Below are 23,884 nucleotides of genomic sequence, written 5' to 3'. Positions count from 1 at the left end.
ACTTCAGTATACCATAGTAACATCTGACAAAAAGATCTAAAAACAATGAAGCAGCAGATTTGTGAAAATTAATATTTCTCAAAACTTTTGGCCACGGCTGTACATAACTGCTGAAAGGCAGAGACAAGCATGTATGACAGAAGAGACCTTTAGGGTCTTCTGTTATAAAACCCTCTCAGTGGTTTCAAAATTTCAGAATTTAGAGTTTAATTTCACTTTAACAGTTATAATGGTAATATCTGAAATAATTGTGTCCATTTCTTCTTTTCTTGGTTTTCATCAGAGCAGTACAACCTATTCCTATTCTCTCAAAGTTTAGCAACAAATCACAGCAGGCCTACAAATCTGGCAGTCAAGGACAGAGGCTACGACTTTAATATCTATTATATTACAGTAATAATAAAAGCATTCTACAAACTGGAACAGTGATTCACTGCTTTGGAGGGCAGCCAGGGAGGAATTGATATATTCATTAAACTGGTTTTCACCTTTAGATAACATAAAATTGTGGCCCAAGAGCTGACAACAGTATAACAGTTTTATTGAAGTCTGATCCCAAATATGGTAAGGTAGATATTTTTATTCCTGTTATTTTTTTAAAGGGAAACAAAATGTTTGTACATGTTTTTTTTTTTTTCTCCTTCATTTTTTAAGTTGGTTCCTAACTTTTTTTAGCTTTAAATCTTTTTCTTGCTATTACAAATATGTAATACGACATACGAGATCCCCAGAGCATTATGGGTAAGCAAAAGAGACAACGCAGCCAAGCGCATTTAACGCTCCATGTACACGGGACGTTGTTAAAAGTCCCTTTGAATGCTGGAATTTTTAGGACGTTTAAAAACGTTTAGCGGGCATTTGCGTTTAGAACCGTTCCTAGAGGTGAAAAAATCATTCCCCTTTAAAATGGAAAAACGCGAAACGCGGGTCATCGCGTTTGGCCGCGTTTTTTCGTTTGAAACGCTGGGAAACACACGTTCGAACGCAAATAATTGCGTTCTAAAAAACGTCCCTGAACTCAACTGCCTGCAAATGACTGTAAACGACCATGTGTACAGGGACAAATAAGATAACATGTAGCTGCATTCAGGGGCTTCTAAAAAAAAATGCCCAACTGCTCCTAAACGGCCATTTCCAGCGTCCTGTGTACATGGAGCCTTATAGAAGCACAATGTGTAAATGAAATTACCAAGCTGATTCCAAGCACATGTGATTGTAAACTATACACTAAAATGACTGCAATTAAGGTTGCCATTACTGAACTTTGAGAGTGCCAGCTCTGCGGCTGTCATTCTGATGCTACGACTAATACTGGCTGGGTCCCGGATCAGAAACAAAGAGCTAACTAATTCAGACACATTTCTGACACTCATTTTCAGCATATTTGTTACGGAACTGTGACTGAAACAGGCCAGTCATACACAGCCAGGCATGAAGCATTTCAAGGGGATGCCTGCAATGGCAGTCTTCTCAAGACAAAGTCACTATTAACAAAAATACGGATTATAGCACAAGCATGATTCTTTAATTCCTTCCTCAATAGGAAAGGGGGAATTGTTTCCACTCCGAGGGAAATGCTACAAGAAGATGGAACATTTCCTGATGTAGAGTTGAGTGCTTCTGAATGAGTGCCTCCCTGGAAGTTGGAGAACCTCAATGAAAGAAAGTGGGGCTCAATGCTGCTTTAAATTTTAGGCCAGCTGTAGCCAACATGAAAAAAAAAAAAAGTCCCTTTCCAGCCTAAGAGCCGGTTCACATATATGCGATGACAGACATCGCATGTGATTCGCAGCGCACTGCTCTGCAAATCACATGCGATGTCTATGCGATGCAAATTCAGCATCGCATTTGGACCAAACTTGCACAGGACCCATTTCAGGTCCGCACTAGAATCAGATCACATGGGGGTTCACATCTATGCGATCCGATTAATGTCCGAACTGACAGTTTACACTGCGATATGCGAACTGATCTGGGGGACGTCGTTAACTTTGTATTGACACCCCCAGCAATTCGCATATGGCAGTGTGAACTGCCTGCGAGTTGAATGCGATGCGGGAACCTGCAGTGGATTCACAGGGTTCCCGCATCGCATATGTGTGAACCGAGACTGAGCCTTATGCAGGCCATACATGGGTCGAATTCCAAAAAAAATGTCTTTTGAAAATCAGAAATTTCATGCCTTTTGTGATCCGATGGTGCCACCATTGATTTTGAAAATCAGCCAACCAAGCCTTCAATTTCCCCTCATGTTGCTATAGAAATGAATTTTCATGGCTGTGAATCTTCTTTATTTTTCTGGGAATTTTCTTTTCCTGTATTCATGCGCATTTCTTTTTCGATTATATTTCTCGCACGATTCTCCCATCATTGATTTTGAAAATTATTTGTTTTTCAAAAACTTTCCAACATGCCCGATCACTCAAATTCAATGGTCACAGGAAAATTGGGCATTGTTGCAGCCTACTAATGTTGTAAAATTCGAACTAAAATTCTTAGGTAAGATTTTCAAAAGAAAATGCTTTTCGAAATTCAACCCACGTATGGCCAGCCTTATTCTTCGTGAGGAAGGGGTCTTCCTGTCAAATGTTGATTGTTGACTGGGTCCAGATTAAGGAGATTTCTACTCCCTTTGGCCCCTTTCACACGAGCGCTCCGATCAGATCTGCCTGTCAGTTTTTTAGGCGGATCTGATCAGATCCCCCATGCATCCCTATGCCATCTGCATCCGATCCTGTCCATGAAATCCGGACGGATATAAACCCTTTTTTCCATCCGTCCAGGGGATTGGATCAGATGGGAACGGATGAGAGCGGACAGGCGGTCCGCTCTCATCCGATTCCCCCATAGAGATGCATGGGGCTCTGACACCTCCCTCTCCACACACAGAGCGGAGAGGGAGATGTCACCTTCCTGCTCAGTGGGGGATCTGTGTTTACGAGCCCCTGCTGAGCAGCACGGATCCACCTATGGAGGCGGACCGTGTGAAAGAGCCCTTTCTGTTGACTTGATAGGTGACTAGTGTTATGCAAAATGGGAAGTAAAGGAAAATCAGTTCACTACCTGTGTATTTATCAGGGCCGGCAGAACAGGGAACAAAGAAAAACCTTCCCCATGGGGCCACATGCAGCAACAAAAGCACATTTTTAAGCAGGGCCAGGACAAAGGGTGGGCAGAAGGGGCAGTGGTGGTGGGGGGGTGCCCCTCACCACACACTCCCGATCATTGGCTGGCAACCAGTGGACCGCAGCGTGAGGCTTCACACTGTGCATGTGCAACTTCCTTCTAGCTGCTAGAAAGCAAGTGATTGGTCACACATGTATAATGCACACTTCATGCTAGCCATGGGCAGCTGGAGCAAGGGGGCAGAGAATGGGCGCAAAGTGATATACCCATTAAGGCCGGGTTCACAGATGTTTCCCTACATCCAATTTGCATGACATGCGAGTTTGCCCGGCTTGGAATGGAGCCGGTTCAAACAGATCCGGGGAGGCCGCGGTCTGCATTCCAAAAGGGTTGTGTGCTTCTTTGGGTCGGGTTCAGGTGCGGATTCAGGCAAAAATTCACAGCCGATTCCCACCTGAACCAGTGAACAGGGACGCACCGGACCCCGTGCTGGGAACCCGGCATTAAGGTCATGCTTTAGTAGCAGATGAAGGGGGCGTAGTTCCACGGCCTAGGCGCTGGACAAACATGTCCTGGTACTGTTTTCAAGTACAGTGGGGAAGGATTTAGAGCCAGTCAGGATGTTCAGTGCTTTCTGTGACCCCATGTGGGAGATTTCCTTTCACTTCCTTTCTAGATGACAGATATGAGACAGAACAGAAGAAAATGCCTTCTATGGGAACACAGACATAATTTAAAACCCAAGGGATGTGCTAACCATTTCCAACTCTAGCAAAGTCTAGGAAAGAAAGATTATTTGCCTAGAGAGTTGGGCTTTAAAAAGTCTGGTTTCCTTTTTTTTTTCTTCCATGACCTCGTGGCAGGACCATACTTGGTAGCAGCACTGGCGCTTTTCTCCCTTAATGTTATCTGCAGCGGCCTATACCGGTATGCGATTTTCTATGATGATCTTCGATTGGTCAGTATACAATTTTTCAACAAAAGGTGTAAGACACTGTTATTGATATATATAGTGTGATATGCATTTATGTGTTTTACTTTCATTTCAGACAGCACAGCAATGTATACATTTCTTTCAGACACCTCTGATCAAGAAAAATTTGAAAAGCGTTAGGTGTCTTTGATCTGTATATATTGTGATATTTTTCTGTTATCTACCACATTTTTTTCTTGTTTGTTATTTTTCTTTATGTATTGTCTATATACATCCTTTTATCTCCTTGTACAAATAAATGAAATAATTTTTATCTACGCATGCATACCCCTTTTCAAGTGCCCATATAGTTCCACCCCCAGAGGATATTTGATGTAGCCTTTTATTTTTTCTTTAAATCTAAAAACGCACCTCTTAATGGAAAAAATATATACATTCCTAAAATGTGCTCCCTTACCTGTAACGGCATCGAAAAACTCCTCCTCGCTGTTCATCCTTCTCTGCGGAGTTGTCTTCTAACCAGCACAATTACTGCATCTTCTTAGGGTTCAACAATCCAGATGGGTACTAACTTGGACGGTGCCTGCGTCTATTCCCTTCGACCCTAAAAATAAAAAATAAATAAAACATAATTTTATTTTATTACTTTTAACTTTTATAAAACCCATAATACACATTTAAACCCATTTCAAAACATCCATGTTGCTGGACGGCTTTATTTACGTCAATTTTGTTTTCACAAAAGCTCTTGCCGATGCCTAGAAGGGCTGAAGTCTGAGAGAGCTATGATCCTTATCTGTTTCTTCCTCATCAGATTATTTCATCTTACTGATTATGTAAAATCTGTGTGAAGTTTCTTGTTGCCAAACAGTTACCCAAGGGTGACTAAAACGCAGAAACAGCAAGTTACCATCAAGACTAGATTTCTTGTGATTAGATTGCCGACTGAAATACAAATATTTTTTTATGTTTGGCCCATTCTAATTTAGATAAAGGCAAGGCTTTTCACTCAAATATTCCCATCTGAAAGAACACATAAAAATTCAAAGAAATCTATGCAATAATGCTTAAACATGAGGATGGCCACAGACAGGCAGGGGGCAAATTAATGGAGCAGCTGGATCTGCCGTATATATATATATATATATATATATATATATATATATATATATATATATATATATATATATATATATATATATATATATATATATATTTTTTTTTTTTTTTTTTGATGGGTTTTTTTTTCCTATTAGAGGATTTGTAATTATGTACAGTCAGTCTTGTGATTCTCCCAAGAGTCTATCGAGTATGATCATTCCAGATGCCAGATAAGATAAGCATATTGATTGCACCTCGGGATCCCTCCAATTAGGTAAGTCCAGTACTTGCTCTTTTTAACTGGACCAAGCCCTGATAAAGAAGGACCCTTTTCAATCTCCAAAATGCTTTGGCTTTTATAGAATAAAATTGGCTTTATAAGAAATAAAATTGAATCTGGACCTAAACCGTCTACTTTCCTCCTTGAATACCATGTCATTTAAAACCTAAATGGGGTCCAGATAGGTTCTGGTGTACATGTCTGTATACGAACCATTAGACGGTATGTTCTTGTATTGCAGGGAATGGCATTTGTATACGCCAGGCATTCGCAACCCCCAGAACGCAATGTTTTGCGCTGGCACCCACCGCTAGTGGCTGTAATTGACAACTTCGCTAGGCTGTCAATTACAAAGCCTGGCCCACCCATCTGCCTCGCAGGTTGTTCAGGACGTTGGTGCGCTGTGTGAAATAGTTTGGGGCTTACCTGAGGTCTGAAGTTAAAGTGGAACTAAACCCATTGATTTAACAGTTTTAAAAAACAGTTACATTCCGGACATGCTGGAAAATGCTGTCAGATTTGTTTGTACTATCAACCAAACTATCAAACCATCCAATGGCTGATTTCATAACTGATCATATGTGCAGCATCATGGCAGTTGAAGATCAAACTGAGGCCAAGATGGCAGCTTCTGTGTCAGAAAATGATAGGAGTGTTTAGTTACACTTTAATGGATTGGGGCAGATCTGTGATCTGAAGTGCCTGCACTGAGGTTAATATTGAGATGTAAAGTGCCTGCACTGAGGTTAATATTGAGATGTAAAGTGCCTGCACTGAGGTTAATATTGAGATGTGAAGTGCCTGCACTGAGGTTAATATTGAGATGTGAAGTGCCTGCACTGGGGCTGATCTGAGGCCTGAAGTGCCTGCACTGGGGCTGATCTGAGGCCTGAAGTGCCTGCACTGGGGCTGATCTGAGGCCTGAAGTGCCTGCACTGGGGCTGATCTGAGGCCTGAAGTGCCTGCACTGGGGCTGATCTGAGGCCTGAAGTGCCTGCACTGGGGCTGATCTGAGGCCTGAAGTGCCTGCACTGGGGCTGATCTGAGGCCTGAAGTGCCTGCACTGGGGCTGATCTGAGGCCTGAAGTGCCTGCACTGGGGCTGATCTGAGGCCTGAAGTGCCTGCACTGGGGCTGATCTGAGGCCTGAAGTGCCTGCACTGGGGCTGATCTGAGGCCTGAAGTGCCTGCACTGGGGCTGATCTGAGGCCTGAAGTGCCTGCACTGGGGCTGATCTGAGGCCTGAAGTGCCTGCACTGGGGCTGATCTGCGGCCTGAAGTGCCTGCACTGGGGCTGATCTGCGGCCTGAAGTGCCTGCACTGGGGCTGATCTGCGGCATGAAGTGCCTGCACTGGGGCTGATCTGCGGCAAGAAGTGCCTGCACTGGGGCTGATCTGCGGCAAGAAGTGCCTGCACTGGGGCTGATCTGGGGCCTGAAGTGCCTGCACTGGGGCTGATCTGCGGCCTGAAGTGCCTGCACTGGGGCTGATCTGCGGCCTGAAGTGCCTGCACTGGGGCTGATCTGCGGCCTGAAGTGCCTGCACTGGGGCTGATCTGCGGCCTGAAGTGCCTGCACTGGGGCTGATCTGCGGCCTGAAGTGCCTGCACTGGGGCTGATCTGAGGCCTGAAGTGCCTGCACTGGGGCTGATCTGAGGCCTGAAGTGCCTGCACTGGGGCTGATCTGAGGCCTGAAGTGCCTGCACTGGGGCTGATCTGAGGCCTGAAGTGCCTGCACTGGGGCTGATCTGAGGCCTGAAGTGCCTGCACTGGGGCTGATCTGAGGCCTGAAGTGCCTGCACTGGGGCTGATCTGAGGCCTGAAGTGCCTGCACTGGGGCTGATCTGCGGCCTGAAGTGCCTGCACTGGGGCTGATCTGCGGCCTGAAGTGCCTGCACTGGGGCTGATCTGAGGCCTGAAGTGCCTGCACTGGGTCTGATCTGCGGCCTGAAGTGCCTGCACTGGGTCTGATCTGCGGCCTGAAGTGCCTGCACTGGGTCTGATCTGCGGCCTGAAGTGCCTGCACTGGGGCTGATCTGCGGCATGAAGTGCCTGCACTGGGGCTGATCTGCGGCATGAAGTGCCTGCACTGGGGCTGATCTGAGGCCTGAAGTGCCTGCACTGGGGCTGATCTGCGGCATGAAGTGCCTGCACTGGGGCTGATCTGCGGCCTGAAGTGCCTGCACTGGGGCTGATCTGGGGCCTGAAGTGCCTGCACTGGGGCTGATCTGCGGCCTGAAGTGCCTGCACTGGGGCTGATCTGCGGCATGAAGTGCCTGCACTGGGGCTGATCTGAGGCCTGAGGTGCATGCGCTCAGACTGATCTGATGCCTGAAGTGCGTGCACTGGGGCTGATCTGAGGCCTTTGGTGCATGCTTTGGTGCGGATATGAGGTCTGAAGTGCATCCCCGGTTACTAAACTAAAGTGTAAAATGCATGCACTGGGGCTGATCTAAGGTCTGAAGTGCATGCCTTGGGGCTGATCTGAAGTCTGAAGTGCATGCATTGGGGTTGATCGTCAGGTGTAAAGTGCTTGTACTGGGGCTGGCCTGAAGTATATGTACTGGGGCTGATCTGATGCCTAAAGTGCATGCCTTGGCACTGATCTGAGGTCTGAAGTGCATGTGTTAGGGTTGATATGAGATCTGAAATGCATGTACTGGGGCTGACCTGAATAAGTGCATACACTGAGACTGATCTGAGATCTAAAGTGCATGCAATGGGGCTGATCTAAGATCTAAAGTGCATGTACTGGGGTTGACAATTATGAAAGTGCATACATTGGGGCTGATCTGTGATCCGACGTGCATGCACTGGGGCTGACCTGATGCCTAAAGTGCATGCTTTGGTACTGATCCGAGGTCTGAAGTGCATGCATTAGGGCTGATACGAGATCTGAAGTGCATGCAATTGGGTTGATCTTGAGGTGTAAGGCACATTCACTAGGGCTGACATTAGGATAAAAGTGCCTGCTATGGGGCTGATCTGAGGCCTGAAGTGCCTGCACTGGGGCTGATCTGAGGCCTGAAGTGCCTGCACTGGGGCTGATCTGAGGCCTGAAGTGCCTGCACTGGGGCTGATCTGAGGCCTGAAGTGCCTGCACTGGGGCTGATCTGAGGCCTGAAGTGCCTGCACTGGGGCTGATCTGAGGCCTGAAGTGCCTGCACTGGGGCTGATCTGAGGCCTGAAGTGCCTGCACTGGGGCTGATCTGAGGCCTGAAGTGCCTGCACTGGGGCTGATCTGAGGCCTGAAGTGCCTGCACTGGGGCTGATCTGAGGCCTGAAGTGCCTGCACTGGGGCTGATCTGAGGCCTGAAGTGCCTGCACTGGGGCTGATCTGAGGCCTGAAGTGCCTGCACTGGGGCTGATCTGCGGCCTGAAGTGCCTGCACTGGGGCTGATCTGCGGCCTGAAGTGCCTGCACTGGGGCTGATCTGCGGCATGAAGTGCCTGCACTGGGGCTGATCTGCGGCATGAAGTGCCTGCACTGGGGCTGATCTGCGGCATGAAGTGCCTGCACTGGGGCTGATCTGCGGCATGAAGTGCCTGCACTGGGGCTGATCTGCGGCCTGAAGTGCCTGCACTGGGGCTGATCTGCGGCATGAAGTGCCTGCACTGGGGCTGATCTGCGGCATGAAGTGCCTGCACTGGGGCTGATCTGCGGCCTGAAGTGCCTGCACTGGGGCTGATCTGAGGCCTGAAGTGCCTGCACTGGGGCTGATCTGAGGCCTGAAGTGCCTGCACTGGGGCTGATCTGAGGCCTGAAGTGCCTGCACTGGGGCTGATCTGAGGCCTGAAGTGCCTGCACTGGGGCTGATCTGAGGCCTGAAGTGCCTGCACTGGGGCTGATCTGCGGCCTGAAGTGCCTGCACTGGGGCTGATCTGCGGCATGAAGTGCCTGCACTGGGGCTGATCTGCGGCATGAAGTGCCTGCACTGGGGCTGATCTGCGGCATGAAGTGCCTGCACTGGGGCTGATCTGCGGCCTGAAGTGCCTGCACTGGGGCTGATCTGCGGCCTGAAGTGCCTGCACTGGGGCTGATCTGCTGCATGAAGTGCCTGCACTGGGGCTGATCTGCGGCATGAAGTGCCTGCACTGGGGCTGATCTGCGGCATGAAGTGCCTGCACTGGGGCTGATCTGCGGCATGAAGTGCCTGCACTGGGGCTGATCCGAGGTCTGAAGTGCATGCACTGGGGCTGATCTGCGGCCTGAAGTGCCTGCACTGGGGCTGATCCGAGGTCTGAAGTGCATGTGTTAGGGTTGATATGAGATCTGAAATGCATGTACTGGGGCTGACCTGAATAAGTGCATACACTGAGACTGATCTGAGATCTAAAGTGCATGCAATGGGGCTGATCTAAGATCTAAAGTGCATGTACTGGGGTTGACAATTATGAAAGTGCATACATTGGGGCTGATCTGTGATCCGACGTGCATGCACTGGGGCTGACCTGATGCCTAAAGTGCATGCTTTGGTACTGATCCGAGGTCTGAAGTGCATGCATTAGGGCTGATACGAGATCTGAAGTGCATGCAATTGGGTTGATCTTGAGGTGTAAGGCACATTCACTAGGGCTGACATTAGGATAAAAGTGCCTGCTATGGGGCTGATCTGAGGCCTGAAGTGCCTGCACTGGGGCTGATCTGAGGCCTGAAGTGCCTGCACTGGGGCTGATCTGAGGCCTGAAGTGCCTGCACTGGGGCTGATCTGAGGCCTGAAGTGCCTGCACTGGGGCTGATCTGAGGCCTGAAGTGCCTGCACTGGGGCTGATCTGAGGCCTGAAGTGCCTGCACTGGGGCTGATCTGAGGCCTGAAGTGCCTGCACTGGGGCTGATCTGAGGCCTGAAGTGCCTGCACTGGGGCTGATCTGAGGCCTGAAGTGCCTGCACTGGGGCTGATCTGAGGCCTGAAGTGCCTGCACTGGGGCTGATCTGAGGCCTGAAGTGCCTGCACTGGGGCTGATCTGAGGCCTGAAGTGCCTGCACTGGGGCTGATCTGAGGCCTGAAGTGCCTGCACTGGGGCTGATCTGCGGCCTGAAGTGCCTGCACTGGGGCTGATCTGCGGCCTGAAGTGCCTGCACTGGGGCTGATCTGCGGCATGAAGTGCCTGCACTGGGGCTGATCTGCGGCATGAAGTGCCTGCACTGGGGCTGATCTGCGGCATGAAGTGCCTGCACTGGGGCTGATCTGCGGCATGAAGTGCCTGCACTGGGGCTGATCCGAGGTCTGAAGTGCATGCACTGGGGCTGATCTGCGGCCTGAAGTGCCTGCACTGGGGCTGATCCGAGGTCTGAAGTGCATGCATTAGGGCTGATACGAGATCTGAAGTGCATGCAATTGGGTTGATCTTGAGGTGTAAGGCACATTCACTAGGGCTGACATTAGGATAAAAGTGCCTGCACTGGGGCTGATCTGAGGCCTGAAGTGCCTGCACTGGGGCTGATCTGAGGCCTGAAGTGCCTGCACTGGGGCTGATCTGAGGCCTGAAGTGCCTGCACTGGGGCTGATCTGAGGCCTGAAGTGCCTGCACTGGGGCTGATCTGAGGCCTGAAGTGCCTGCACTGGGGCTGATCTGAGGCCTGAAGTGCCTGCACTGGGGCTGATCTGAGGCCTGAAGTGCCTGCACTGGGGCTGATCTGAGGCCTGAAGTGCCTGCACTGGGGCTGATCTGAGGCCTGAAGTGCCTGCACTGGGGCTGATCTGAGGCCTGAAGTGCCTGCACTGGGGCTGATCTGAGGCCTGAAGTGCCTGCACTGGGGCTGATCTGAGGCCTGAAGTGCCTGCACTGGGGCTGATCTGCGGCCTGAAGTGCCTGCACTGGGGCTGATCCGAGGTCTGAAGTGCATGCATTAGGGCTGATACGAGATCTGAAGTGCATGCAATTGGGTTGATCTTGAGGTGTAAGGCACATTCACTAGGGCTGACATTAGGATAAAAGTGCCTGCACTGGGGCTGATCTGAGGCCTGAAGTGCCTGCACTGGGGCTGATCTGAGGCCTGAAGTGCCTGCACTGGGGCTGATCTGAGGCCTGAAGTGCCTGCACTGGGGCTGATCTGAGGCCTGAAGTGCCTGCACTGGGGCTGATCTGAGGCCTGAAGTGCCTGCACTGGGGCTGATCTGAGGCCTGAAGTGCCTGCACTGGGGCTGATCTGAGGCCTGAAGTGCCTGCACTGGGGCTGATCTGAGGCCTGAAGTGCCTGCACTGGGGCTGATCTGAGGCCTGAAGTGCCTGCACTGGGGCTGATCTGAGGCCTGAAGTGCCTGCACTGGGGCTGATCTGAGGCCTGAAGTGCCTGCACTGGGGCTGATCTGCGGCATGAAGTGCCTGCACTGGGGCTGATCTGCGGCATGAAGTGCCTGCACTGGGGCTGATCTGCGGCATGAAGTGCCTGCACTGGGGCTGATCTGCGGCCTGAAGTGCCTGCACTGGGGCTGATCTGCGGCCTGAAGTGCCTGCACTGGGGCTGATCTGCGGCATGAAGTGCCTGCACTGGGGCTGATCTGCGGCATGAAGTGCCTGCACTGGGGCTGATCTGCGGCATGAAGTGCCTGCACTGGGGCTGATCTGCGGCCTGAAGTGCCTGCACTGGGTCTGATCTGCGGCCTGAAGTGCCTGCACTGGGGCTGATCTGCGGCATGAAGTGCCTGCACTGGGGCTGATCTGCGGCATGAAGTGCCTGCACTGTGGGGTGATCTGCGGCATGAAGTGCCTGCACTGGGGCTGATCTGCGGCATGAAGTGCCTGCACTGGGGCTGATCTGCGGCCTGAAGTGCCTGCACTGGGGCTGATCTGAGGCCTGAAGTGCCTGCACTGGGGCTGATCTGAGGCCTGAAGTGCCTGCACTGGGGCTGATCTGCGGCCTGAAGTGCCTGCACTGGGGCTGATCTGCGGCATGAAGTGCCTGCACTGGGGCTGATCTGCGGCATGAAGTGCCTGCACTGGGGCTGATCTGAGGCCTGAAGTGCCTGCACTGGGTCTGATCTGCGGCCTGAAGTGCCTGCACTGGGTCTGATCTGCGGCCTGAAGTGCCTGCACTGGGGCTGATCTGCGGCATGAAGTGCCTGCACTGGGGCTGATCTGCGGCCTGAAGTGCCTGCACTGGGGCTGATCTGCGGCCTGAAGTGCCTGCACTGGGGCTGATCTGCGGCCTGAAGTGCCTGCACTGGGGCTGATCTGCGGCCTGAAGTGCCTGCACTGGGGCTGATCTGCGGCCTGAAGTGCCTGCACTGGGGCTGATCTGCGGCATGAAGTGCCTGCACTGGGGCTGATCTGAGGCCTGAGGTGCATGCGCTCGGACTGATCTGATGCCTGAAGTGCGTGCACTGGGGCTTATCTGAGGCCTTTGGTGCATGCTTTGGTGCGGATATGAGGTCTGAAGTGCATCCCCGGTTACTAAACTAAAGTGTAAAATGCATGCACTGGGGCTGATCTAAGGTCTGAAGTGCATGCCTTGGGGCTGATCTGAAGTCTGAAGTGCATGCATTGGGGTTGATCGTCAGGTGTAAAGTGCTTGTACTGGGGCTGGCCTGAAGTATATGTACTGGGGCTGATCTGATGCCTAAAGTGCATGCCTTGGCACTGATCTGAGGTCTGAAGTGCATGTGTTAGGGTTGATATGAGATCTGAAATGCATGTACTGGGGCTGACCTGAATAAGTGCATACACTGAGACTGATCTGAGATCTAAAGTGCATGCAATGGGGCTGATCTAAGATCTAAAGTGCATGTACTGGGGTTGACAATTATGAAAGTGCATACATTGGGGCTGATCTGTGATCCGACGTGCATGCACTGGGGCTGACCTGATGCCTAAAGTGCATGCTTTGGTACTGATGCGAGGTCTGAAGTGCATGCATTAGGGCTGATACGAGATCTGAAGTGCATGCAATTGGGTTGATCTTGAGGTGTAAGGCACATTCACTAGGGCTGACATTAGGATAAAAGTGCGTGCTATGGGGCTGATCTGAGGTATGAAATGCATGCATCAGGATAAATATGTTTTGTGTGTGCACCTGTTAATCAAATTTCACTTGGTTGTATTGGTAACGGCCAGTTAGATGCATTAATTATAATAAAATAATGAACAAGCTATCCTTGCCGTCAGCAGTACAACTATGAGTGCAAAAATTGAAAACCAGCTAAGACTACAACATGCTATTTTATATCAGTACGCCGATAGACTAATGTCTGTAAATGTGACACTTAATGTGGAAAAGGTTGCTGGCCCCCCCTCTGGTCTATGTGCTCCGAAATACACAGAAGAATATTTTAGCACTTTATAGCTGCATAAAGGATGAAATGTAATTTGTCCTAAGGCTCTGGGAGCAGTACTAGAAGAGAATAAGTGAGACAGTTATAGAGACAGATGGCTTGGGGTTTTTAGCAAATCTGTAATCTTTATCATTCAGGAGACTAAGAGAAATAAGAGTATATCTTTGATAGTTCTATCAAATCCTGGATGTGGCTGCAAACTGACGGAGGAAGGTCATTTTTTGATCAAATTACAAAACGGCTGGCAAGGCAATTGTGAAAAATACATCAATTCTAATCCAAACGGGAGATACACTTTATGGTGATTTGCTGCCTTTCTCAAGTTTCTTTTTTCCTCTCTTCACATTAAAATTTGTACTTTTTGTCAAGTTTTCATCCTGCAAGAGTTTCCAAGTGAGCAGCTGTTACCGAGGCAACCTGTGTTGTTTTAATGGGGTAGCCATTTTAATTTCCCTAGAGAGAGGGACGAATGACAACTCCAAAAAACACGTTAAACAAAACAGAAAAATAGATTGAGATTTCCCCGGGGCTGATGTACAAAGAATACCTTTCTCTGACTGGCAAATGGAGAGGAATTGTTAATTCAGCACAATGATCGTTTTATGGTGCCTGTGCCAGAACTTCAGACAAAGAGCAAAACAGACCAAGGTATTCATTTGAAGTGGACCTGTCAGCAAAAAACAAAAAACAAACCTTGCTACACTTCCCACCCCAATTCCAGACACTTCTAAAAGTTTACAGAAGCCATGAAGTACCTAAGCTGGCCATACATGGATCAAATTGTTCAGCAGAGGGTTTTCCGCTCTGCTCCTTCAGTGAAAGTTGATGAAAAATTCAACTATTGTTGGGTGGTGCCAACAGGGCCACCCATGGAACAAAGGTTGTGGGATTCCCAATGAAGTTTGGAATTTCTAATCAGCTTTCACTGAAGGAGCAGAGCGGGGAACCCCTCTGCTGAACAGGACTCCGGGCAGAACAAGAAAAATCTTTAAGCTGGGTACACACAGAGTTGTATCTTGTTCATCTAGCACAGTGGTCTCTAAATTGCAGCCCTTTGCTTGCTTTTAACTGGTCCTTGAGACATTATCCCCCCCACCATCAGCAACAGTGGGGCATAATTCCTGACACTGACACCAACACCATTAGGGCACTATTCTTACCATTGCCACCAATATTAGGGCACCACTAATATAAATGATGGGGCACTGCTCCTCCCACTATTATTAATGATAGGGCACTAGTCCTCCAACTGACACCAATAACAAGGCACCACTCCTCCCACTGACACCAATGATGGAACACTATTCCTTACAATAATATCAATGATGGGGCACTATTCCTCCCACTGACACCAATGATGGGGCACTATTCCTCCCATTGATACAAACGATGGGGCACTATTCCTTCCACTGATATCAATGATGGGGCACTATTCCTCCCACTGACACCAATGATGGGGCACAATTCCCCAAATTGATTCCAAATTGATACCAGTGATGGGGTACAATTCCTCCATAGACACCAATTACGGGGCACTATTCATCCCACTGACCTCAACGATGGGGCACTATTCCACCCACTGACACCAACGATGGGACACTATTCCTCCCAGTGACACCAACGATGGGACACTATTCCGCCCACTGACACCAACGATGGGACACTATTCCTCCCACTGACACCAACGATGGGACACTATTCCTCCCACTGACACCAACGATGGGACACTATTCCTCCCACTGACACCAACGATGGGACACTATTCCTCCCACTGACACCAACGATGGGACACTATTCCTCCCACTGACACCAACGATGGGACACTTTACCTCCCACTGACAGCAATGATGGGGCACATTTCCTCACATTGATACCAGTGATGGGGCACTATTCCTCCCACTGACCCCAATGATGGGGCACAATTCCTCCCACTGACCCCAATGATGGGGCACTACTCCTCCCACTGACACCAACGATGGGGCACTATTCCTCCCACTGACCACCAACGATGGGGCACTATTCCTTCCACTGACACCAACGATGGGGCACTATTCCTTCCACTGACACCAACAATGGGACACTATTCCTCCTACTGACACCAGGACTTTTGTTCTCCCACTGGCCACAGTCCAACCCGCCCCCCCCCCCCCCCAAGGTTTGAAGGACAGTAAACTGGCCCTTTGTTTATAAAGTTTAAAGATCCTAGATCTAGCAGGCTGAAAGAAAAAAACCTGCAGATTCTTGCATCCACACAAGCGATGTGGATATGGATGATGGGGCACTATTCCTCCCACTGACACCAACGATGGGGCACTATTCCTCCCACTGACACCAACGATGGGGCACTATTCCTCCCACTGACACCAACGATGGGGCACTATTCCTCCCACTGACACCAGTACACTTTGTTCTCCCACTGCCCACAGTCCAACCCCCCCCCCCCCCCCCATAGTATTGCATATTATTCCTCAGTGCGGTTCCTTATTGTGACAACAATGGACAACGCCAACCATAATGTGTGTTGCAATGGCCACTTGTAGTTGGAGGCCCATGTGACAGGTCAACAACACAAGTGCACAGTCAGAAGACCTAAACAGAGTGTTGTCACTCTAACAGGAAGTGCCTGTACAAGGACCATCATGGCAGGATCACCAGGCATTATTTAAATAAAAGCTGCAGATTTGAAAATGGCTTTTGAAATGACATTAATATATTATAGCTTACATGAGATATTAGTAATTGAGCTTATTCTGTGGCATAAAACATAACCTGCTCTAACATTTTCCCATATAAAATGACCCTATTTTGGTAATAAACATCTGCCAGCTTGTCATTTCTGTTAGTGGTCCTTGCAGCCTGGGTTACAATTAGGAAATCCACTGCACACAAGCATACATTCCCCCCCCCCCCCCCCACCCCCAATAAAAGGCTCCTTCTGATCTGCTTCTAAAACTTTTGTATCCATATTTATGAATATTCCGGGTTATTTATCTCACATAAAGCATTTGGCTTTCCCCTTGTGCTGACTCTGGTTTCGCAAAACGAGAACGAACCCCTCTGCCTCACGGGCTACTGTAAAATGGCATTAAGGAGTGTTAACGAGGCTTGCCTGTATACTGCGTACGTCCCCGTGGACTAGTACTAAGCAGGGGTAAGATTTCCATTTATAGATGAACAACTGGGAGCTTCCAGCTCAGCGTAACCGCTGCCGGGATAAACACAGGCGTCTATGCCAGCTCTAAATACACAAAAACATTTGTAGTTTGTTGTGCTATGAAACGATAATTGCGCACCGGATTGTGAAAGTTTGTCAGGGGTCAAGTTTATAGCATTTGTAAACCCAACCAGTAAAATCTCAGGGAAGCATTAACTTGTTAACCACTTAAGCCCCGGAAGATTTTACCCCCTTCCTGACCAGGGGTTTTTTTTGCGATTTTTTACTGCGTGACTTTAACCACTTTACCTCCGCTTACATGGAGGCTACTGCGGCAAAGTGCCGCGATCCCGTCCAGCGACGTAGACCTACGTCGCTGGACTCCGCCCCTTGTGGGCGGCGCTCGCGCGCCGCCGGAGGCTCGCTCCCGCTGTGTTCATTCACAGCGGGAGTCGGGCCAGCGGAGGAGCAGCGGCGATTGCCGCTGCTCTGCCCCGATCGTCGGGGATCGAGTCTGGAGATCCGCCCGCTGTATGTAAACACAGCAGGCGGATCTCCATAGTGACAGGGACTGACAGATCGGAGTGTTCAGCATAGCTGGACATCCGATCTGTCCTTGTGTCACACAGTCACCCCCCCCCCCACACGTCAGTAAGCACCAGGCATACATTAACCCCTCCCTCTCCAATAAAATTAACCCCTTCCCTGCCAGTGTCATTTTTACAGTAACAGAGCATATATATAGCACTGATTACTGTAGAAATGTCACTGGTACCCCCAAAAGTGTCAAAAATGTCAGTCAAGGGTCCGATTTGTCCGCCGCAATGTCGCAGTCCCGCAAAAAAAATCGCAGATCACCGCCATTACGCGTTAAAAAAAAACACCAAAAATGACAGAAATCTTTCCCTTAGTTAGTAAACGCAATAACTTTTGCGCAAACCAATCAAAATACGCTTATTGCGATTTTTTTTACTAAACATAGGTAGCAGAAAACAAATTGGCCAAAAATTTTAAAAAAATTTGATTTTTACATTTTTTTTGGGGGGAATTTCATATAAAAAAATGTGAAAAATATTGTTATTTTTTCAAAATAAATGCTCTTTTTTTGTTTATAGCGCAAAAAGTAAAAATCGCACAGGTGATCAAATACCACCAAAAGAAAGCTCTGTTTGTGGGAAAAAAAGGACGTAAATTTCGTTTGGGTACGGCGTCGCACGACCGCGCAATTGTCAGTTAAAGTCGCACAGCGCCGAATCGCAAAAAGTGGCCTGGACGGAAGACAGCAAAATCCTCCGGTGGTAAAGTGGTTAAACGGACAATTTGCGCGGTCGTGTGACGCTGTACCTAAACAAATTTGACGTCCTTTTTTTCCCACAAACAGAGCTTTCTTTTGGGGGTATTTGATCACCTGTGCGATTTTTACTTTTTGCGCTATAAACAAAAAAATAGCGTAAATTTTGCAAAAACAACAATATTTTTCATATGAAATTCCCCTCCAAAAAAAAATGTAAAAATCAAAATTTTTTAACATTTTTGGCCAATTTGTTTTCTGCTACATATGTTTGATAAAAAAAAAAAAAAATTGCAAAAAGCGTATTTTGATTGGTTTGCGCAAAATTTATCGTGTTTACTAACAAAGGGAAAGATTTTTGTCATTTTTGTTGTTTTTTTTAAACGCGTAATGGCGGCGATCTGCGTTTTTTTTTGCGGTACTGCGACATTGCGGCGGACAGATCGGACCCTTGACTGACATTTTTGACACTTTTGGGGTTACCAGTGACATTTCTACAGTAATCAGTGCTATACATATGCACTGTTACTGTAAATTTACACTGGCAGTAAAGGGGTTAACTTTTTTTGAGAGGGAGGGGTGGTGTGTGTCCCTAGGGGCGTGATTCTAACTGTGATTAGCTGTGGCTTGAGCTGTAGGAACAGTGATCAACGGTCCTACATAGTAGAACCGTATGATCACTGTTTCTACACAGGGGAGAATGACAGGCGGCTTGTTTACATCAGCCGCCTGCCTTTCTCCCTCTGCACCGAGGATCGCCAAGTGACCGGCGGACATCAGGTCCGCCCGTCACACGCACGGACTTGCTGGGGAAGGAGCCGGGGCGGGGGCGCGCGCTCGCCCGCTATTGGCTCCCAAGCAAGTGACAGGCTAGTGACGTATATATACGTCACTTTGCCTGGCCGGGGCTGACTGCTGACGTATATAGTCGTGCAGTGGTCGGCAACCGGTTAATGTCATTTCAAGAGCGAATTTCAAATATTTTTAAATCTGCAGAATTTATAAAAGTAATACCTGGTGATCCTGCCATGAAGGTCCTAGTTCAGTCACTTCCCCAGTCTTCCGATGGAGGCTGCAAGTGGTCGTTTCATCACACATGACTTAGTCGGCATGGTTAGAATTGGATGAGAAGAGGCTGCAGCAAACCTACAGCACTGAGATGCAACAAAGGATGAAAAAAACTTTTAAACATGACAATCCTTTGGGATACATGGTGCTTTAGACTCGGTTCACACATCTGCGATGACAGACATTGCAGGTAATTCGGAGCGCACTGCTCTAAAAATCACATGCGATGTATGTGCGATGCAAATTCAGCCATACAGATTGTATGGCTGAATTCGCATCTGATTCGGCACAAACACGCACAGGACCCTTTTTTGGGTCCATAGCAGAATCGGATCACATGGTGGTTCACACCTAGGCGATCCGATTCATGTCCGAATGGGAGATCGCACTGCGATATTTTAACTGATCTGGGGGTGTCGTTAACTTTGATTTGACACCCCCAGCGATTCACATATGGCAGTGTGAACTGCCTGTGCTGGGAATGCAAGTAGATTCGCAGGGTTCCCGTATTGCATGAGTGTAAACCGGGACTTAGCAAACTAAAAGGGGGGGGGGGGGGATTTACTAAAACCGGAGCACTCAAAATCTGGTGCTGCCAGGTGGTAGCCAATCAGCTTCTAACTTCAGCTTGTTCAATTAGGTTTGACAATAAGCCCCGTTCACATTGGCGTGATTTAATGTCAAATCGCAGTCCATTGCCGGCGATGGCACTGTCCCAATCGGTGCGACGCCCTACTTTTGGCGACTTCAGGGGTGACTTCAATAAACATCTGTGCATGAACCTGCACCAATGTAATTAAAATTGCCCCAGAACTTGCACTGAAATGCGGGTTTGAAACCGTGCGAGTTCAGCTGAACTCACGCAATTTCAAACCCATGTTCAGTGTGAACGAGGGCTAAAACCTGGAAGCTGATTGGTTTCTATGCCGAGCTGCACCAGATTTTGCACTCTCCAATCAACTTCCAGGTTTTATTGTGAAAGTTTAATTGAAAAAGCTAACGTTTTTAAATGCTCCAGTTTGAGTACTTCTTCCCCCTAAGCCCAGGTTCACACTAAGGCCAGTTTAAAATCATGCGAGTTCAGCAGAACTCACACGATTTCAAACTGGCATTTTCAGTCGGACTTCGGGTGAGATTTCCCAGAAATCTGGGCGGGTACGTGCACTGATGTCTATTGAAATCGCCCTTCCCCCCCTTCCCCCAAAGTCTCCAAAAGTAGTACAGAAACTACTTTTGGGAATCGGTGCGGTACCGCAAAGTCGGGGGTCGCACCGATTTGGACGGTGCCATTGCTGGCAATTGGCTCAAATTTGACATGCGATTTGACATGTCAAAAAGGACCAATGTGAACGTGCGATAAAGGTCATCCAGTTAAGCTTTCCATTTGCTTTAGGGATAGTAGATACACCATGCAAAGCAATAGGTTAGCGTAGATGCCAGTTATCCCACATACGCTGGGATCACGATGTCACACTAAGAGCTCCGTTCACACTAGCATGCAATGCGGGAAAGCTGCGCTCCCATGCGGCTTCCGGCACCGCATTCCAATCGCACTGCCCCTGCGATCTCCTGTGAGAGTCAGTGCAAAGTTAATGATACCCCAAGCGCAGTGCGCAAACGCAGTGTGTTTGCCCGCAATGGCTTACAAAAGTACCAAGCGATACGGTTGCTGTGCATTTCAAAAAGTAGTGCATGCACTGTTTCTGGTGTGGTGCGGTTTTAACTCATTCAAAATGGGCTGAAATCACACTGCACAGAACTGCATGTGAATCGCACAGGAACCGCACAGTGTTCCTGTGCGAGTCCTATGCAGTTTCTAGTGTGAATACGCCCTTCACAAATGTAAAATTGACTTACTGAGCAAGTTTGGCTGTACTTCTCCTATGGATCACAGGACTGCTGTTCGTTTTATGACCCATTTTTAGCAGAGTGGTCAGAGAAGTCAGTCCAGGCTGCTTCCCCCTAGGTAAGAATAAATCTAATATAAAAAAAAGAAACCCCATACATCACTTTTAAATAAGGATGCTGACTTTTTTCATGTGACAGCATGTCACAAGCATTGAGTCACAAGCTAATCTATACCAGAAGTGCTAGGTATTTTCAGTCCAAGCAGCAGAGATGAGCTTTGGGGGGGAATATATGAAAGGTTCAAATGTATTTCTGGGAAGGGCAGCACTAAAGCAAACCGGTTATTTTTCCCTGCAGGGCCAAAGAAAGGGCTTGCTTTTAGATCAGTGGTCTCCAAACTACTGCCCTTTGGGAGATTATTCCTCCCGCGGCACCAGCAAGGGGGCACCATTCCTCCCGCGGCACCAACAAGGGGGCACCATTCCTCCCGCGGCACCAACAAGGGGGCACCATTCCTCCCGCGGCACCAAAAAGGGGGCACCATTCCTCCCGCGGCACCAAAAAGGGGGCACCATTCCTCCCGCGGCACCAAAAAGGGGGCACCATTCCTCCCGCGGCACCAAAAAGGGGGCACCATTCCTCCCGCGGCACCAACAAGGGGGCACCATTCCTCCCGCGGCACCAACAAGGGGGCACTAATTCTCCCGCGGCACCAACAAGGGGGCACTAATTCTCCCGCGACACCAACAAGGGGGCACCATTCCTTTCACTGAGACAAACAGTGGGGAACAATTCCTCTCACTGACACCAACAATGGGGCATTTTTCCTTCCCCTGACACCAATGTTGGGACACTATTCCTCCCAATGACAACAGCAATGGGACACAGGCGTAAACAATTAGGCACTATTCCTCCCACTGATACCAATGATGGGGCATAATTCCTCCTTCTACTGACTACAGGCACTATGTAATATTTTTTACACCCACCGATGCTGGGGCATTTTCAATGTCCACAAGCCACTCCGGCACCCCTGTCTGGAGGATAGTAAACTAGCCCTTTGTTTAGAAAGTTTGGAGACCCCCGTTTCAGGTTAATCAAATTCACGTGACTTCAATACATGACCCTGGGTACTGTAGATACCATGTCTTGTGATCCATGTCTTCAGTAGGCTTACTAATTATAAGCAGTAAACCTGAGTAAAGTTTTAAAGTCTTACAGTTTTCATGTGAAAAAAAAAAAAAAAAAAACCTGACTATAGTTCACCATTAGGTCAATCAGTGGGCAGCACACAGGTGAAGTGGTTAGCACTTCTGCCTAGCAGCTCTAGGGTCATTGGTCTTGGCACTACCTGCCTTAAGTTTGCAATTTTCTTTCTGTGCCTGCGTGGGTTTCCTCCAGGCACTCTGTTTTCCTCCTACACTCCAAAGATATTCTGGTAGGTTAATTGGCTCCTGTCTAAATTGGCCCTAGTATGTATGAATGTGAGTAAAGGAAATTAGATTGTAAGCTCCTTGAGGGCAGGGACTGATGTGAATGCACAATATGCTGCATAAATTGATGCCGCTATAGAAGTGCCTGTAATAAATAAATAAAAGCTAATTTTTAAAGCAAATGCTATTCCCTTTATTTACACACCTGCATTATGCTTTCTTTATATTATGTATACATTATGTTTTACATAGTCACTCATGTTACCTCTCATATTAGCCTCTCCTTACTCATTTCCTTCCATGAGCTACTAAAATCTATAAATTTAACCTTAACTAACCCTCATCTCCCTGCCCACAGTGATGCAGATATGGTACCGGTGTCTTGGGACTTTTCAGCTGCCCTACAGACAATATGGCCATCCTCCATCTAAGGTTAATTGCGAACAATCAGAATTCAGCCAGTATCGTGTTTACAAAAAACTAGAAGGGACGGCAACACGAGCGGGCATTCGGCGAGCAGATTATAGCTCAGCATGTTTATATTCCAGTTCACTCTCAGTATTCTATGCTGGTGGCACCGGGGATTAGACTCGCCACTCCTGGCGCTTCTTCTCTAATTAGGCTTTAAATCTACATTTCCTTATTCAAGTAATTGCAACCGGAGGGTATAGCAGCATGTTTTGTGTTCTGTGCGGCTGTCTGTTCACAGAAACCATTTCTACTTTGTGGTTTCACTTAAAGTATATTTGCTTGTGAAGAGGCAGCCATTGTTCTCTTTAAAGCCCAAGTCCAGGCACCAGAAAAAAAACCCTAGTAGTGGGCCTGTCTACAGTGCAAGAGGTAAATGCTCTTCAGGTCTAGGGGGTAGAGGAATAAGCTGTAAAACTTACCTTAGTTCTTGCTCCAGCAGGCTTCCTGCACACTGAGCAAACAGTCTCCTGCAGCCTCTTTCCTAAGGCTCTCTGGCCGGTGGTCACATGCTGACATCATCCAATACAATGCAGAACCAATAGTCCTGCATTGTATGTGAGGACAGCCAGGGCCCACTCAAAGTGTCAGAGAGAAGAATGTTGGTGGCCAGGGGAGCAAGGATTAGCAAAGGTATTACAGCTGTTTTGTCTACTCCAAGACCAGTGGAGTCTCCAAGCTCCTAAATAAAAAGGGCCCGCTTACTGTTCTTCAAACTTTAGGAGAGCTGCGCTGTGGCTTTTGGGAGAAGAAAACGTCCTGGCATCAGTGGGAGTAAACAATGTTCCATCATTGATATTAAGGGGAGGATTAGTGCGCCATCATTGGTGTCAATGGAGGATTAGCGTGCCATCATTGGTGTCAACGGGAGCATTCGTGCGCCATCATTGGTGTCAATGGGAGGATTAGCG

At 48.5% G+C, this 23,884-nt stretch overlaps 1 protein-coding gene across 3 annotated transcripts in view; it reads right to left on the bottom strand.

Annotated features, from left to right (window-relative positions):
* Positions 1–23,884, bottom strand: part of OSBPL2 (oxysterol binding protein like 2) — a 255,219-nt gene that overhangs the window by 70,996 nt on the left and 160,339 nt on the right. For 2 of the 3 annotated variants that reach the window (XM_082271624.1, XM_082271623.1), the window contains exon 2: positions 4,518–4,664. In XM_082271624.1, the coding sequence (XP_082127750.1) occupies positions 4,518–4,554 (37 nt within the window). In that variant the 5' untranslated portion in view covers positions 4,555–4,664. Of the gene's footprint in view, positions 1–4,517; positions 4,665–16,510; positions 16,611–23,884 lie in introns of those variants that run through there. The other variant, XM_082271622.1, reaches the window with a different exon arrangement.

This window comes from Pelophylax lessonae, assembly GCF_965119305.1.
Source record: "Pelophylax lessonae genome assembly, chromosome: 11".
NCBI lineage: Eukaryota > Metazoa > Chordata > Amphibia > Anura > Ranidae > Pelophylax > Pelophylax lessonae.
The sequence above is the reverse complement of the archived record's forward strand: the minus strand, read 5'-3'. Positions and strand labels throughout refer to the sequence as shown.